This window comes from Ambystoma mexicanum, chromosome 6q (assembly GCF_040938575.1).
Source record: "Ambystoma mexicanum isolate Mex_15411 chromosome 6q, UKY_AmexF1_1, whole genome shotgun sequence".
Classification (NCBI taxonomy): Eukaryota; Metazoa; Chordata; class Amphibia; order Caudata; family Ambystomatidae; genus Ambystoma; species Ambystoma mexicanum.
Window position 1 is genome coordinate 1,655,141,274 of NC_090937.1, and position 14,346 is coordinate 1,655,155,619.

Below are 14,346 nucleotides of genomic sequence, written 5' to 3' on the forward strand. Positions count from 1 at the left end.
AAGAAGGGTGGCAGCGGCTTGGACTGCTCCGGAGAGTCTCCTGGCAGTGGGCAAGTCTTTGCTGTGAAAATACCGCCCAGCCAGTAGTGACCCCCTGCTACTTGACCATGCACCCCGCTCCGGAGAGTTTGCTGGTGCAGGCGGCTACAGCCCCAGCTAAGCAGGCTTCGTATCCTACCATCCCTCCTGATAAGGACGAAAAGCGTTTTGATGGCTGGGCGAAGAAAGTGTTTTCTTCAGGGGGTATGGCTCTTCAGGCGGCCAACTCCATATGTGCCTTGTCACGGTTCACGCACACTCTGTGGAACTGTATTTCCTTAGCGGCTGAACATATTCCCGAAGGGGACGAACGGGATGGTTTTCTTGCTATTATTCAGGATGGCAAGGATGCCATATGTGAGTCCGTTCAGTCGGGTTTGGACATGGCAGACTGTCAGCCGGTCCATGACGGCGAGCACCGTTATACGTGGGTTTGCGTGGTTGAAGTCAGGATTGATGGTGAACATCTTTTTGGCAGTAAGGCTGATGAGAACCTTGAGAGGTTGCAGACCTCCAAAGCTGCAGCGAATTCGTTGGGTGCTGCAGTCCGCCAACCTCCACCTTCGTCCTAGAGGACCGCAATGGAGGGGAGGTTCCTTTCTTTATTACTCATCCTTTAGTAAAGCGAGAGGAGCTGCAAGTCAAAGGGGCAAATGTAGGAGTGCCAGAGGTGGAAAACAAGGTACTCGAGGTGCCAAGGCCACGCAAGCAGTTGCCTCTTTGCCCTCGGGCAATGCCGCAGCGCTTCTGCTCAGTCATGCGGCCCATGCTTCACCGGTTGGGGGAAGGCTGGCGCAGCATCTTGTCGAATGGCGTGCCATTACGTCAGATGTGTGGGTTCTGGAGATCATAGCCCACAGCTACTGTCTTCCTTTCCGGCAGAGGCCTCACCACAATCCACCAGGGAATCTCTTTGAAGAGTCCGGATCCGCTCCTTGCGTAGGAAATTCAAGCCCTGCTGGAGAAAGGCGCCATAGAAAAGGTGCCTGTAGCAGAGAGGAACAAGGCATGGTATTCCCCTTATTTTTTGATTTTGAAGAAAGACGGGGGATTGAGACCCATCATGGACTTGCATGGTTTGAACAAACTCCTCAGGAAGGACAATTTCAAGATGGTTACTCTCTCTCTCGTCCTCCAGGCCTTTCAACTTCAGGACTGGTTGGTGTCTCTTGACCTCAAGGACGCTTATTTTCATGTGCCGATCCATCCCAAGCACAAGAGGTACCTGATGTTCGCGGTTGGCGACTCGCACTTTCAGTTTCGGGTCCTGTCATTCGGATTGACCTCCGCCCCGAGGGTTTTCACCAAGCTCATGGTGGTGATGGCAGCGTATCTCAGGAAAGGGGGATTCACGTTTACCCCTACCTGGACGATTGGTTGATCAGGGTGCGCTCTCCCGAGCAAGTCCTGGATCATCTGTCCGTCACCTGCCACTCCCTTCACAGGCTGGGCTTCTCCCTCAACTTAAAGACGTTCGTGGTGGAGTGGTCCTTCCCACTGCTGTACGTGTTTCCTCCAGTCCCCGTCATTCCGAAAGTGTTGCAGAGGTTACGGAGGTTCGGTTCCCAGATGATCCTCATTGCTTCGGCATGGGTCCAGAGGACATGGTACCCGGACCTTCTAGACTTGTCCATCTACCCTCCACATCATCTTCCCTATCTGCTCTCATGGGATCTCTATCCAGGTTCTCCATCCCGAGGTCAGATCCCTCAACCTTCACGCTTGGCTTCTGAAAGGTTGAGGTATAAGGATTGGGACCTCCCTGAAGACGTGATGGAGGTGTTGCTTTCGGCCAGACGGCGGGCAACTAAATCCCTGTACCGTTGCCGTTGGAGAAAGTTCTGCGACTGGTGCAGGGTTCAGAATGTGGATCCTTTTTCATGCGACATTCCTGTCGTTCTGTCTTTTTTGCTTTCTTTGGCCCACAAGGGCCTGCAAGTGGGTACCATCAAAGGTTACCTGGCGGCGCTGTCTATATTTAAGCACTCGTGTGAGGAGTGTTCTTACTTTAAAATCCCTTTTAATTTCTCAGTTTCTGAAAGGGCTCACTAATGTGTTCCCTCCGTCACCTTTCCAGGTGCCCAGGTGGGATCTGATCCTTATTCTCAAGTTTCTGATGGGTGCTCCCTTTGAGACTCTGCATTCTTGTCCATTGAGACTGTTAACCCTTAAAACTGTGTTTTTAGTTGCGGTCACTTCCGCTCGCTGATTGAGTTACAGGCACTTTCAGTTAAGCCACCCTTCACTGTGTTTCATAAGGACAGGGTTGTCCTTAGAGTTTGTCCTTCTTTTCTTCCGAAGGTGGTGTCGGAATTTCATTTAAGCCAGAAGGTTATTCTTACAGCATTTTATCCTCCTCCACATCCTGGTAAGGAAGAGGAGAGGCTCCATAGGCTGGATCCTAGGAGAGCTTTAAGCTTCTACATTTCATGCATGTCCCGGGTCAGAGTGGACGATCAACTCTTTATTGGTTACGCTGGAAGGCATTTGGGACAAGCTGTCACTAAGCAGACTTTGTCTCAGTGGATCATCTTGGCAAGTTCCGAATGTTACCGCTTGGTGGGTAAGGTCCCTCCAGTAGGCTTACGGACCCATTCTACCAGGGGTATGGCTGCCTCTACTGCCCAGCTCAGGGGTGTTCCTATTCGTAGCATATGTGATGCAGCCACCTTGTCTTCGGTCCATACTTTTGTATGTCACTACTCCCTCGATTCTATCAGTTGGCAGGGCGGTCCTTTACTCTGCAATTTGATTGGGCATTCTAAATTTGTATATTCTAAATTCTTTTCCCACCTCCTTACGTTGGTACTGCTTTGGGAGTCTGTCATAGATATAGAATACGTCGGAGGACCCAATCCCCTCAAAGAACAAGTTACTCTCTTACCTGGTAATGTTCTTTTGATGGGATGGTCCGACGACATATTGCATATCGCTCCCTCCCTGCCTACCCCACTACATAATTTCTTATGCTATTGCAGCTTACGTTTCCGCAAGGCTTTCTGTGCTCATACTGGCAGAAGATTAGTGCCACACGTTCTGGGAAAAAACTACAACTGAGGCTACGGGTGTCGTGCATCCTACTTATAACATCTGGTGACGTCGGCCGTTGGAGGAGGTCCTCGAGGACGGCGTATCGACGTCATGGACGCAGACGCCGAAAGATTTGCCAAAGCAGCACAGCTGTGGTGATTACTGTCATAGAAATGGAATACGTCGTCGGACCATCCCATCGAAAGAACGTTACCAGGTAAGAGAGTAACTTGTTCTTCTCTTGGATAAACTACTGTTTACAAGAGCAGTGAAGTGAAATTGACTTTACTTATTTGTAACTCTCTAGACCAGCACACACTATCTTACCATAGGGTGCTGGAGGGGTTACCTAGTATCCCCTTTGTCTAGCTTCTCTTGTGACCATTTTGTTACCCTTTCTACAATAAATGTCTGGTGGCAGTGGTTTACCGCGGGCTGTGTACGCAGCTACAGTAAAGTACCCATGGGTGCCCATTTTGTCAAAATGGCCTTGGTCGTCTTTTGTCTGCATTTCTTGTTGGAAAGTTCCTTCCTAAGATTGATTCTGCACGCCGAACCAGGTTTGGTCCTCTTGTACGTTTTGTCTTTGGCGGGATTCACGAGTGAAGTCTGCCTCTGGCTCCAGTATGTCTGGCAGGAATTGAGGGTGGTGCCCGAAACTCTGTGCTTAATCTCCTTGGTTACAGGAATGCACTCACAGGTGATTGGCCAGCTGGCTGTCCGGCAAGGTCAGGCACCCTGCTGTGTGATTGACAGCCAGGCTGGAATGAATGGGAGAAACATGCTTAAAAGGCGCGGCTTTTTGGCTTGAGAGGCAGAGTCGACCACTGGACAAAGGAATCTGAAGAAGAGCTTGGAAGAGATGCCTGCTGCAACTCCTGGACCGTTGGTTTGCCCGGAGAAGCCTTGCTGCTGTGCTGAAGTTCCGAATTCGTTTCGATTAGGGAAGCCCTGCAAGGCCGACTTCTCCCCTTGAGTTGGTGGGACAAATCAACTCCAAACTGTGCTCGTTTGGACATCCTCTTGAAGCTGGCTGTTCTTCCACTGCTGGAACCGAAGGGCCAGGGAGAGGAATACCAAATGGAGTGATTCGCTTTTAAGTTGCAACCGAGCGCTATGAAGATCCTCTGGTCTTCCCTGATGCTGGACTGACCAAGCCTGAGCCACCTCAACAGAGTGCTGGACCCCAGAAGCAAGGAAAGTCTGAAGTGGTATCCGAGAACCGCGGTGTTGCTATTTGCTACCAGACGCGAGGAGCTGAAATGCTGAAGTGCCAATGAATTGAAGTTTGCCCGTTCCTGTCGCCGACCATGCCGTTGTGTTGCAGGAGTCCCCAGACTGCCTCCCTCTTGTCCCCACAACTGAGGCCCAGGAACAAAGGATCTGCAGAGCCACACAGGAACAGAAGCCAGCTGGAACCATTTCTTCTAACCAAAGGTACTGTACAGTCTAAGGGAACTTACCACTTGTCTTGTAGCCTCATTGTAGCCTCACTTGTTCTCAGTTGAGACTCGTCTTGGTTGCTCCTGTAGAGTTGCTTGCATCCTCTACTTCTCACAAGCCTCCCAGCTTGTGGCCCTACTTGTTTTTGCTTTTTCTACAAAGACTTCTAGAACATTGTGCAAGACTTGCCTGCAAGAAGTGCTTCAGCTCACCTAGACTTTTGCCCAATTGACTTTGGCTGGCCTGGCTCCCTGAATGATTCCTCTGTGTTTATACCTTCCTTCCAGGAAGGGTTTAACTTACTTTGCATTGGGGGGGTTCCAAAGTACTTACCTGCTTCAGAATATTTGTGTGATCTCTTGTCTTATTCTGAAACCTCTTTTCTTTGACACCAATTTCAGTATTGATCTAAATGTACCAGTGATCTATTAATGGCCAGTGTCCTAACTATTTAAGTCACCTGATGGTGCAGGAAGTGTCCATGTGCCATCCCAGATGGGTACTTGCTGATTTAGAGAAACTATGAGTGTGTATTTTGAACTGTATTTGTGTCTTACTATTATATTGCCCCTTCTGAAGAAGGCGTATTCAAACTGACTGTTAAATAAATTAATAATTGTTTAATCGCGACACCTTGAGTTTAAGTGTTTATTTGGATACTTGTCACTGTGAATCTCTAACTCCACTACAGCTCACATTGACCCCTCTTGAGATGAGCCTGCCTGCTCAATCACGCTACCAACCTGTGTAGTACAGAGCCAGGCGGTCAGGGTTGTTGTAGTGCACCCAAACGGTACTGCATACAATCTTTGTCTAACAATGGCGATTTCCAAGGAGGCTGTGTTCACGTAACCTCCTTTTATTTAAAGAATATTTTGTAGATGTAGGCCCAGTGCCTTCATGGTTCTGGCGGTCACAGTGGCCACACCACTTAAGTCAGGGTTTGACTGCTCTCCTCTTTCTGCTACCACTTGCAATTCGCTGTCCACAGGCATTAATGTATCTATTGCCTCACTCGACAAGCCCGTCTGCTCTTTGTTAGGAGGGGCCCTGTGGCCAGATTTTGTGGGGTCCGTTTCGCTTGCGTTTGAGGTAGAGTGTAATCACGTTCCCTCAGATGTCATTTGCACTGATGTTCGGCGTTTAGGTGAGCCACGGAACTCAATCGACCGCGACTCTTCAATAAGGTAAACAGGGGGTGGTTACAGGTCTGTTTCGGGTGGGGAAATGTTTTTCATTGGCACACTCCCACCCCCCGGGGAGGAAGCCAGGGAAGACGCCCTGAGTTTGCCATGGGGAGTTGCGTCTGCCGCAGTGGAATTGCACATCATTTTAACTGGTGTAACAGTTTTAGCAGTTCTCTGTGCCATGGGGCGCCATGTTACCTGCATTGATCTTAGTCCTTACTTGGCTCCGCGTCCTGGATGATCCATCGGTCTCTCGCCTCGGCTCCGTGTCCACCTCCTCCACTCTGCATGCAGAGTGGGGTATAAGAAGATTAGGCTTCTCCTCTGCATCAGCAATGAAAGGCAGACTCAAGCACACCAGCCTAGCAGCAGCACCACAATCGAGTGTTAGACAACCCTCCACTGCTTTTGCATTGTGACACACAGCACTGTTTAACTACGTGTTCTCGGGAGAACTACTGTTCCTGACAATAGTAACATGGCCCCTGTCTTACTTACCTTTTCCTATGAGACCAGCACACACCACCCATTGTGGAGTGCTGAGGGGGTTATATAGTAACTGCTTTAACCCATTCCTCATGTAACATTTTGTTAATCTAACTCACTTGAATGGCTCGTGGCAGTGGTTTCTTTTTTACTACCTTGTGCCATGTATCTGCAGGCTGAATCCTCAGCTGACGTACAGCACCAAGTGTGACAATTTTTCAAAAATGGCCTGTCTTTTTTTGCCATTTCTTGTTAGTTCCTTCTAGGCTTTCACTTTTTGCATTGGGTTTGAGTCCTTTGTGTAGTTTGCCTTTGGCGGGCTTCAGCCCTGAAGTCCGCCCAGGCTCCAATGTCTGGAAAGGCAGGAAGTGAGGGAGGGTCCCGAAACTTCCCAGTTCCTATTGACTGGCTGGCTCTCCTGAATGGACTGCCACCCTGCTGTGACAGCCTAGGGCTGTGAATGAATGGGAACTTGCATTTTTTTGGAACTAGAAGCAGTCGACCACTGGAGGACAAAATCTGAAGCTGAGGATGAGAGAAAATGCCAGCAGGATCCTTCTGGACTGTGAAGTGCCCGATGAAGCCCTGCAGCTATTACCTCGTATTGGAACCGACAGGGAAGACCCGTAAAGGACGACTTCCTCCCTTAGGCTGGTCGGACAAACTAGCCTTGAGACAAACTCTAATTTGGCGCAACCCGAGACTTGCTGCGACTTTCCAAGGCTGTAGAAGCCCAATACCCGGTGTACCTCCACCATCTGTGAGTGCATTGTCTTCTGAAGTCTGATCAGGCCAAATCTTCATGGGCATCCAGAGGACCCTACAGAAGCAAGAAATCCGCCTCAGAGTCCCCTCACCAGAGTCAAGTATCGAAGAAATCAAGGAAACTCTAACCGGAGCTGTACGTACTTTATTGGCGCAGAGAAAAAGGCACCAAAACCACAAGGAGCCGCTGAATCGACGGAAATTCATTGCTGCCGCAGGAGCACACCAGACGTCCTCCCTTTCGTCACCACGACCAGAAACAAGGGTCTACTGCTTTGCTTCATGAATGCAACCAGACTGGAACCCTTCATTTTCAAGGTACTGTGGGGCTTGGTTTATTTGATCCTTTTGCCATTTGGTGTGCTTCCTAGCTTTGGTGTACGATTTCTAACCCAACACCAAGTTGACCTCAACTTACATGCACTGGTTTTACAGCTAATGCTGCTTAAAGGTGACTCCTCTTGAGTTGCTGTGATTTCTCTTTTGAACACACAATTTTTCTAAGAGCATCAAAACTTTGACTTTGTCCATTGACTTTGGCTGTCCTGGCTCCCTTAAGGACCCCTTCTGAACAAATTTACTTTGGCAGTGCTTGTTCACCTACAGGTCGTAAAATGTTAAACACTTTAATACTGTGATAATTGACTGCCTACATCCCTTTGGAAGAATGTAACTGTTCTTATTTCTCAGTCTCTTCTAATCTAAACCTTCCAGAAAAAAACTCAATATTGCAATAAGTGCTATACTGACCTCAAATGACATCCCCTGCGGGTGCTGGAACATGTGTAACTTGTTATGTTATTTTGCATTTATATAGCGCCTTATGTACCATTGGTATGGTCTCAAGGCTCTGGTAGGTTGAACGCGCTCGGGAACTGAAGTTCAAGTCAGTGGGGAGAGAGTTATATGGTGCGTGTGAGCACCGGCTATGTGTGCAGCAGGGGTGGCATTCGTGTGATAGCTGCTTTTTAGCGGTAGGTGTGGTGGCTGGGAGATCAAGAGTATGTGTTGGTTCTGGCAGGTTGTTATCCAGAACGATTCTGGCTGCGTTAGGCCTCAGCAGAATGCCTAGGCTGGAGGGTGCATAACCAGTAGTGTTTAGTTAGGATGATGGGCAGTTTGAGACAATTGATGGTATGAGAACAGCTATACCGAATGGTGTCATAGTATCGCTGTGTTCTAGTTGAGTGGTGGTGTAAAGAAGAGAGTAAGCGTGGAGATGTGAGATGGTGGTTTACCTTAGGTTCTTGAGATCGAGCACACTTCAATAGTCCCACGCACTCTGTCCGTCCCACGCACTCCATCCATATGAATGACTTACCCACCTGCTCCGATCACGTTTTTTAATTGAATCTTGGGATTAATGTTACAGCTAATTACTGCTTTTTAAAGCATGCTTGTTTGTAAATTAATGTATTATAACTTGAAGTGTAAGTGTTTACTTGGATACCTGTATTTACTGCTTTCATTGCACAGCTCACATTACCCCTCTTAAAATCAGCCTCGCTGCTCAGTCAAGCTAGCAACCTGTGTAGTACAGGCCTATATTAAAAGGTGGGTTACCTAATACCAAGGAGGTAAGTCTTGTGTAGTCCCACACCAGTTGGACTTCACTAATTCGTAACTAACGGTCTCAAATGAAAGCCTATTTTTCCTAACCTAGATGTGTGCCCTTGTAATAAATGTTATGTCAGTGTAACAATGTGGTGTATTTTGCTTGTTGACTATTGGGAATAATTGTACCTCCCATCTAGCATTCCTGCTCCCTCCTGGAGTGGAGCCCTGACTTACCTCCTGCTTTCTTACCGTAAGAGTCTGGTCTTTCCTTTTCAGTTACACTCTGTCCTACAGTTAGATCAGATGTTTGGGCAGCCCCTCACATGGACTGTGCAAAACTGTCCCTAACAATGATCCATCAGAACTGGCCCACAGCATGAGGACTCCTCTTTGTGCTGGGCCTTTGGATGAATGGACCACCTTGTTCTACGGCCTTGGCTAGCAGTGTGGTCAAGAGCGGATTATGGCGTGCCTGTAGTACTTGGGGACACTGCTGTTCCTATTTTTGGGAAAGGAGTTGGTTTTATCTCGGCAGAACCTACAGTGTGTAGACCTCTTGCGTGGTGGAGGGGTTGGCAGTGGTTGTGCAGAGTTGTTCACTACCTGTTGGGAATCTGTGCTGAGTTGGAACAGTATTTTCTGATGTTTGAATGAAGTGCCGCCTGTGGCCAGGATTGGTGGTATACAGTGTATGTATCTGCTAAATTAGTGGGCCCCGATCTAGCGGCCTCAGGCTGTTTTCTTTGGTTCTGATGGTGCAAGTTAAATACGCATTAATTTTCTCTTCACTGCAGGTTGTTTGGGAACCGATCCTACTGCTGGGAGCGAATGGGTCGCTATAACGAAGCGCTGGGTGATGCAGAGGTGTCAATTGGTCTTTATCCCAGATTTCTGAAGGGATATTTCCGCAAAGGAAAGTCATTGATGGGAATGAAGGTAATAAGACTGCGCAGATGGGTCAAGGGGATAATTTCTGTATGCACTGCTTTGTATGGGGGTAAACTGTATGGATAGAATCCATGAGATCCTAAGCCATTGGCTAAGCTGCACAATGTCAATGAGCGTTCTTCTGTGATCATTCAGCTCCTGTTAATGAACCAGCTTCTTTACCTGATCACTGCAGAACGAAGCTGTTTGTGGCCCTTGATGCCTGGTGCGTTCGAGCATACACTTTGTGTTAGTTACAAATCAGCACAGACCTCGGTTTTAACAAAGCTGTATATTCTCCCTCCGGCCTCGATATCAAGAAATGTGTGCCTCTGTTGGGAAGGTTTTTCATTTCTAATTCAAATTCCATTCACCTGTGAGACTACCAGCATTTTTTGATGGATTTATGGATTATTTTTGCTCTGTCTCCTGAGTGAGTGGGAATATTTTTCCCCACTCATTCTTTTCTATTGTTTGTGGGAACTTTTTATATTTCTTTTTATACTTTTACATTGGAGTCATGTTTGCCTCCAAGTGTCTATGGCATCTGTAATTTCCTTTTGCCGTATATGGCACCTTTTGTGCAGTGTTGCTGGAAGCCCCTTGGGATACACTTTGTATTTTCCTTCATTTTCCTTGTGGACCACACATTTCCAAGGGTACAGGGGAATACTTTATCCTTCTTAAATGTTATCTTGTGAGATCAGCCTATGGTATCCCCTTTCCCACTACTCTTGTAACATTTCTGTTACAGTGACACGCATAACTTTATGGCTGCTGGCAGTGGACGTGTACCGACTTTTGTGTGGTTTATTATTTTATTTCTTTTCTTAATAGCAGGCTGTCAATCCAGCCGGTAATACACAGAACGGTCCCCATTCATCAAGCATGGTGGCTGTATTCTTTTTTTTTTGTGGCATTTTTAGTGTGCTTGTCTTTTTTTTTGGTCCTTCTGCTGTCCTGTCCTGGAAGGGGGAGGGCCTGGTTTGATTCTTTTCTTCGGCGGGAACCCCTTTGTGTAGCCCTCTGAGGCTCCAGAGTGTCTGAAGACAGGAATCTAGGGAGGTATCTGAAACGCTGCAGCCCTTTGTCTTCTGGCATGCCTGCTTGGAACCTGTCCTAACTGGGAGGCTGTCTTTCCTAAAAGGACAGCCACCCCCCAAAGTGTGAATGTAGCACGAGTGCTGATTGGCTGGGTTCTTAAGACTACCTGCAAGAGGCGCCATCCCACTACGTGCTGCAACCTTCCTAGGCTGCAAACCACCAATACCCTGGGACCTCTGACCCAAGTGCATTGCATCGTCTTCTGAACAACAAATCCTCCTGAGATTTCGGTGGACTCCTGCTGGACCTCTAGAAGCAAGATTCGAATCGAGTGCTGGAACGTGCAGGCGAGAAGAATCGAACTGGCGGTAACCATTCTTCATCTGGTGTCCTGGAAATGCACCAAAACCACGAATCTCTGGCGCATGAAGAATCCTTTGCTGAAAGCCCTCTATCAACGGCTGCTCTGAAAACCTTTGTCCCTTTCGTCACCATGACCAAGGAACAGTAGACCGGGTCTGTAGCTGCTGCATTAAGGTGTCCAGTTTCCTCCTTCATGCTACAGGTACTGTGGGAATACTACTTCCGCTCCTGTGTTGCTACGGTGGTAATTTGTGTGCACATCTGGCTTCAGGTGGAAAAAAACCTGCACCTGCTTAAGGGGTTTAATGTAAAATCTTGTGGATACCTTTAAACAATGCAATACCAGGCATGCAGCACTACTGAAATCTATGCATATAAATATTAAACATTGTTCTGTGCAGAAACATCCCGATGTTCAAGTTTAATAGCTATGATTTTGCTGTCTTGATGATTTCAATTAAATGTTATCTTTCTGATGTATTAAAATTGTATTTTATTATTTTCATTTTATAATGAATTTGATTCTTCCTTTTATAGTGTAAAGGTCAAATGTTGACTAAACACTTGATAAAAAGATGAAAAAATTGTATTTGGGAGCTCACCCATACATGTTCGCCCAGGCCCGTTAGGCAGAATTGCATGCAGTATCCTCTGTGACGACCACATACAATTAGGACTACAGGTGTAAGCAAAACCAACCGTTGGTATAAGTCTGTACTACACAGTTTTGTGGTAGCGAGCTGAGCAGCCAGGCTTATCTCAAGAGGGAATGTGAGCAGTAAAAGAGGTCTTACAATCACATGGTTCAAGTACACTTAGACTCAAGGTTTCTTTGTAAAACACTAATTTATTACACAGTCATTTAGTAAACATTCACTAGAAGGAGGCAACTTGATATCATACACAAATAAACTTCAACACCAAACCAATACGTTTCTGAGAAAATTGGGCTCCCGTGAAATAGGAGCAAAATAGCATTGCAGTCCCTTTAAATAGGAGGGCAAAGGCACACGTTAATAGAATAGATCACAACTTTCTTAGGCAGTGCAAATAGTTTCAGTTCACTAGAGAACTCGATTCAGTTCAATTAGGCCTAGGCCAAAGGCAATGGGCTAGTGTCTTGGATAGGAAAAAGCAGTTCTTGAAGTAAACGGTACAGTCTTTGCCAAAGTTCTCAGAAGTAGTTTGTAAGAAAAAGAATCCTATGTTTGGTCGCAAGCTGATTAGGCCTGTACATTGGGAAAGTTCCACTAACTTTCACCGCGAGAGATGCGTTCTCTCAATCGGGTTGGCACAGTACCTTAATATGAAGCCAGAGATGCAGCTGAAGACGTTGGTTCCTGGCAGTTCCTGCAGATCTCACGGTTTCTGAGCCTCAGTGGTGGGGACAAGAGGGAGGACATTGGGGGGACTCCTGCAGTGCACGGGATCGTCGGTAAACGCTGACAAAATGGAGTCACTTCAGTTCAAGTAACTGTAGTTAAGCACACAAGCTGGTGTCCTTCCCACTGGTTAATCCTAACCAGCTCCGAGAATGGTATCCAGGTAGCTTATGAGTTAATTGGTCGCACCAACTCCAAGGGAGAAGTCGTCCTTTAAGGGGCTTCTCTGTCGAGATGAACTTGGCAATTCGGACCTGTAGTAGGGCTTCACCGGGCAAACCAACGGTCTAGGAGTTGCAGCAGCCGTCCTCTTCCAGCTCTTCTTCGGTTCTTTCGTTCCAGTGGTCAACTCTGCTTTCCAGTCCAAGAGACACGCCTTTTAAACGGTTCTCTCCCTTTCATCCCAGCCTAGCTGCCACTCACCCAGCAGGGTGGCTGTCCTTGCCGGACAGTCAGCCAGCCAATCATGCCAGAGTGCATTTGGGTCTCCTAGGAGACTAAGCACAGGGAGTTTTGAGCACCTCCCTCACTTCTGCCCTCCCCAGACACTGACGCCAGAGGCGGTCTTCAGTCCTGAAGCCTGCCAAAGGCATAAAAACAGAGGGACCAAACCTAGTTTGGTGCGCAGAGACAAACACTACAAGGAACTTTTCAAAATGAAATGGCAAAAAAAGACGACCGGGACCCGTTTAAACAATGGGGCTTAAGGCGCCATCTTGAAAAATATGGCTCCCGTGATTTTTAGCTACCTGTGCTCGCGGTCGGGAAAAATCATGGTAGTTTGTTGTAAAACCACTGCCACCAGCCATTTCGATAGAACAGGTTAGCATTTGACTGCTACATTAATTTCTAGACATAGGGGATACTAGGTAACCCCTCCAGCACTCTATAGGAAGATAGTGTGTGCTGGGTCTAGGAATTTGAAAAGACTAGTAAAGTCATTTTAACTTTACATTCTCTGGGAAACAGTAGTTTATCCCAGAGCAGGTACTTAAACCTGTGGGAAGTCTAAGACATCCCCGTGTCACTGCACTGAGGGTGCTGTGTAACATACATGAAAAGATGCCTATGGAGTTATCTTAAAACTCCATTAACAAAGAACACAAGAGTAAAACACATCAAAATACATGAAGGAGTGGGACAAAAGGCTCACATTCTTTCCAGGTAAAAAGATCAAGTACTCAAAATCCAGACAAATTTCCGGGGGGTCTCTAAGGTGAAGCGAATTAGCACATTTCGGAGTTCTCCCTAACGAGGCCAAAAGCTTGGATGCAGTCAGGGAGACTTTTCCAAAGTCCTTGATTCATTTTCTTCACAAAACGTGTTACTTGCTGCTTACTGAAGATTTCCACAGGAACCATGACTCTTCCACAGCTTGTGCCTGCCTTGTGTCCTTCATTCTGACCCTGAAAGTGAACCAGATGGGGAGGACTCTTGAAGCCTAGACTCTGTGTAGATTGCTACAGTAACTTACCTTGTGCTGGTGTTGTTTCTATCATAAGTAGCTGAAACAAAAGTGTAATTTAAGTTATTAGTGTAGAAAGCCCTTTTGAAAAGTATCCCAAAGTTATTACTTGAATTTGAATGACATCTGCAAATCTAGAAATTGCTGGAATATTGCTGACCTTAAAATTATTTCCAATATACTGATAAGTAATTAAAAGCTCTGAATTGTGCTTATCCGCTTATGTAGGGCCTGTAACTAAAGTAATTTTACTTAGAATTGCATAAAGCCATTCTGAAAAGTGATTGCTGAGTTTTTACTTACCTGTGAATTGTTGATACCATTCTAAAAAGTAACTAAGCTCTGAAATGTGCTTACCTGCTTATGTAGGACTGTAACTACATGTTGTTCCTGATACTGAATATGCAAAGTTATTATAGCAGTGGTGTTTACTAATCTTTGAATTGTGCTCATTCTATAGGTTGTTTTACACTGTTATATGCTCATGTGAATGATTGCTTGGTTTTCTATTGTTTGCTGATTATGATGGCACTTTATCTGAAGATTTACCTTTGCCTTGGGTATATATAGAATAAAGCATCATTTTCATACAACTTGGCTTATTGTGAGCTACAAGTTCTTTGGACCTTCCAGCAGCCCTCTCTCCCTCCTAAGATAA

At 46.6% G+C, this 14,346-nt stretch overlaps 1 protein-coding gene across 2 annotated transcripts in view; it reads left to right on the forward strand.

Annotated features, from left to right (window-relative positions):
• Positions 1 to 14,346, forward strand: part of TTC31 (tetratricopeptide repeat domain 31) — a 317,092-nt gene that overhangs the window by 234,148 nt on the left and 68,598 nt on the right. For both annotated transcript variants that reach the window (XM_069632487.1, XM_069632488.1), the window contains one exon: positions 9,302 to 9,443. In XM_069632487.1, the coding sequence (XP_069488588.1) occupies positions 9,302 to 9,443 (142 nt within the window). The remainder of the gene's footprint in view (positions 1 to 9,301; positions 9,444 to 14,346) is intronic.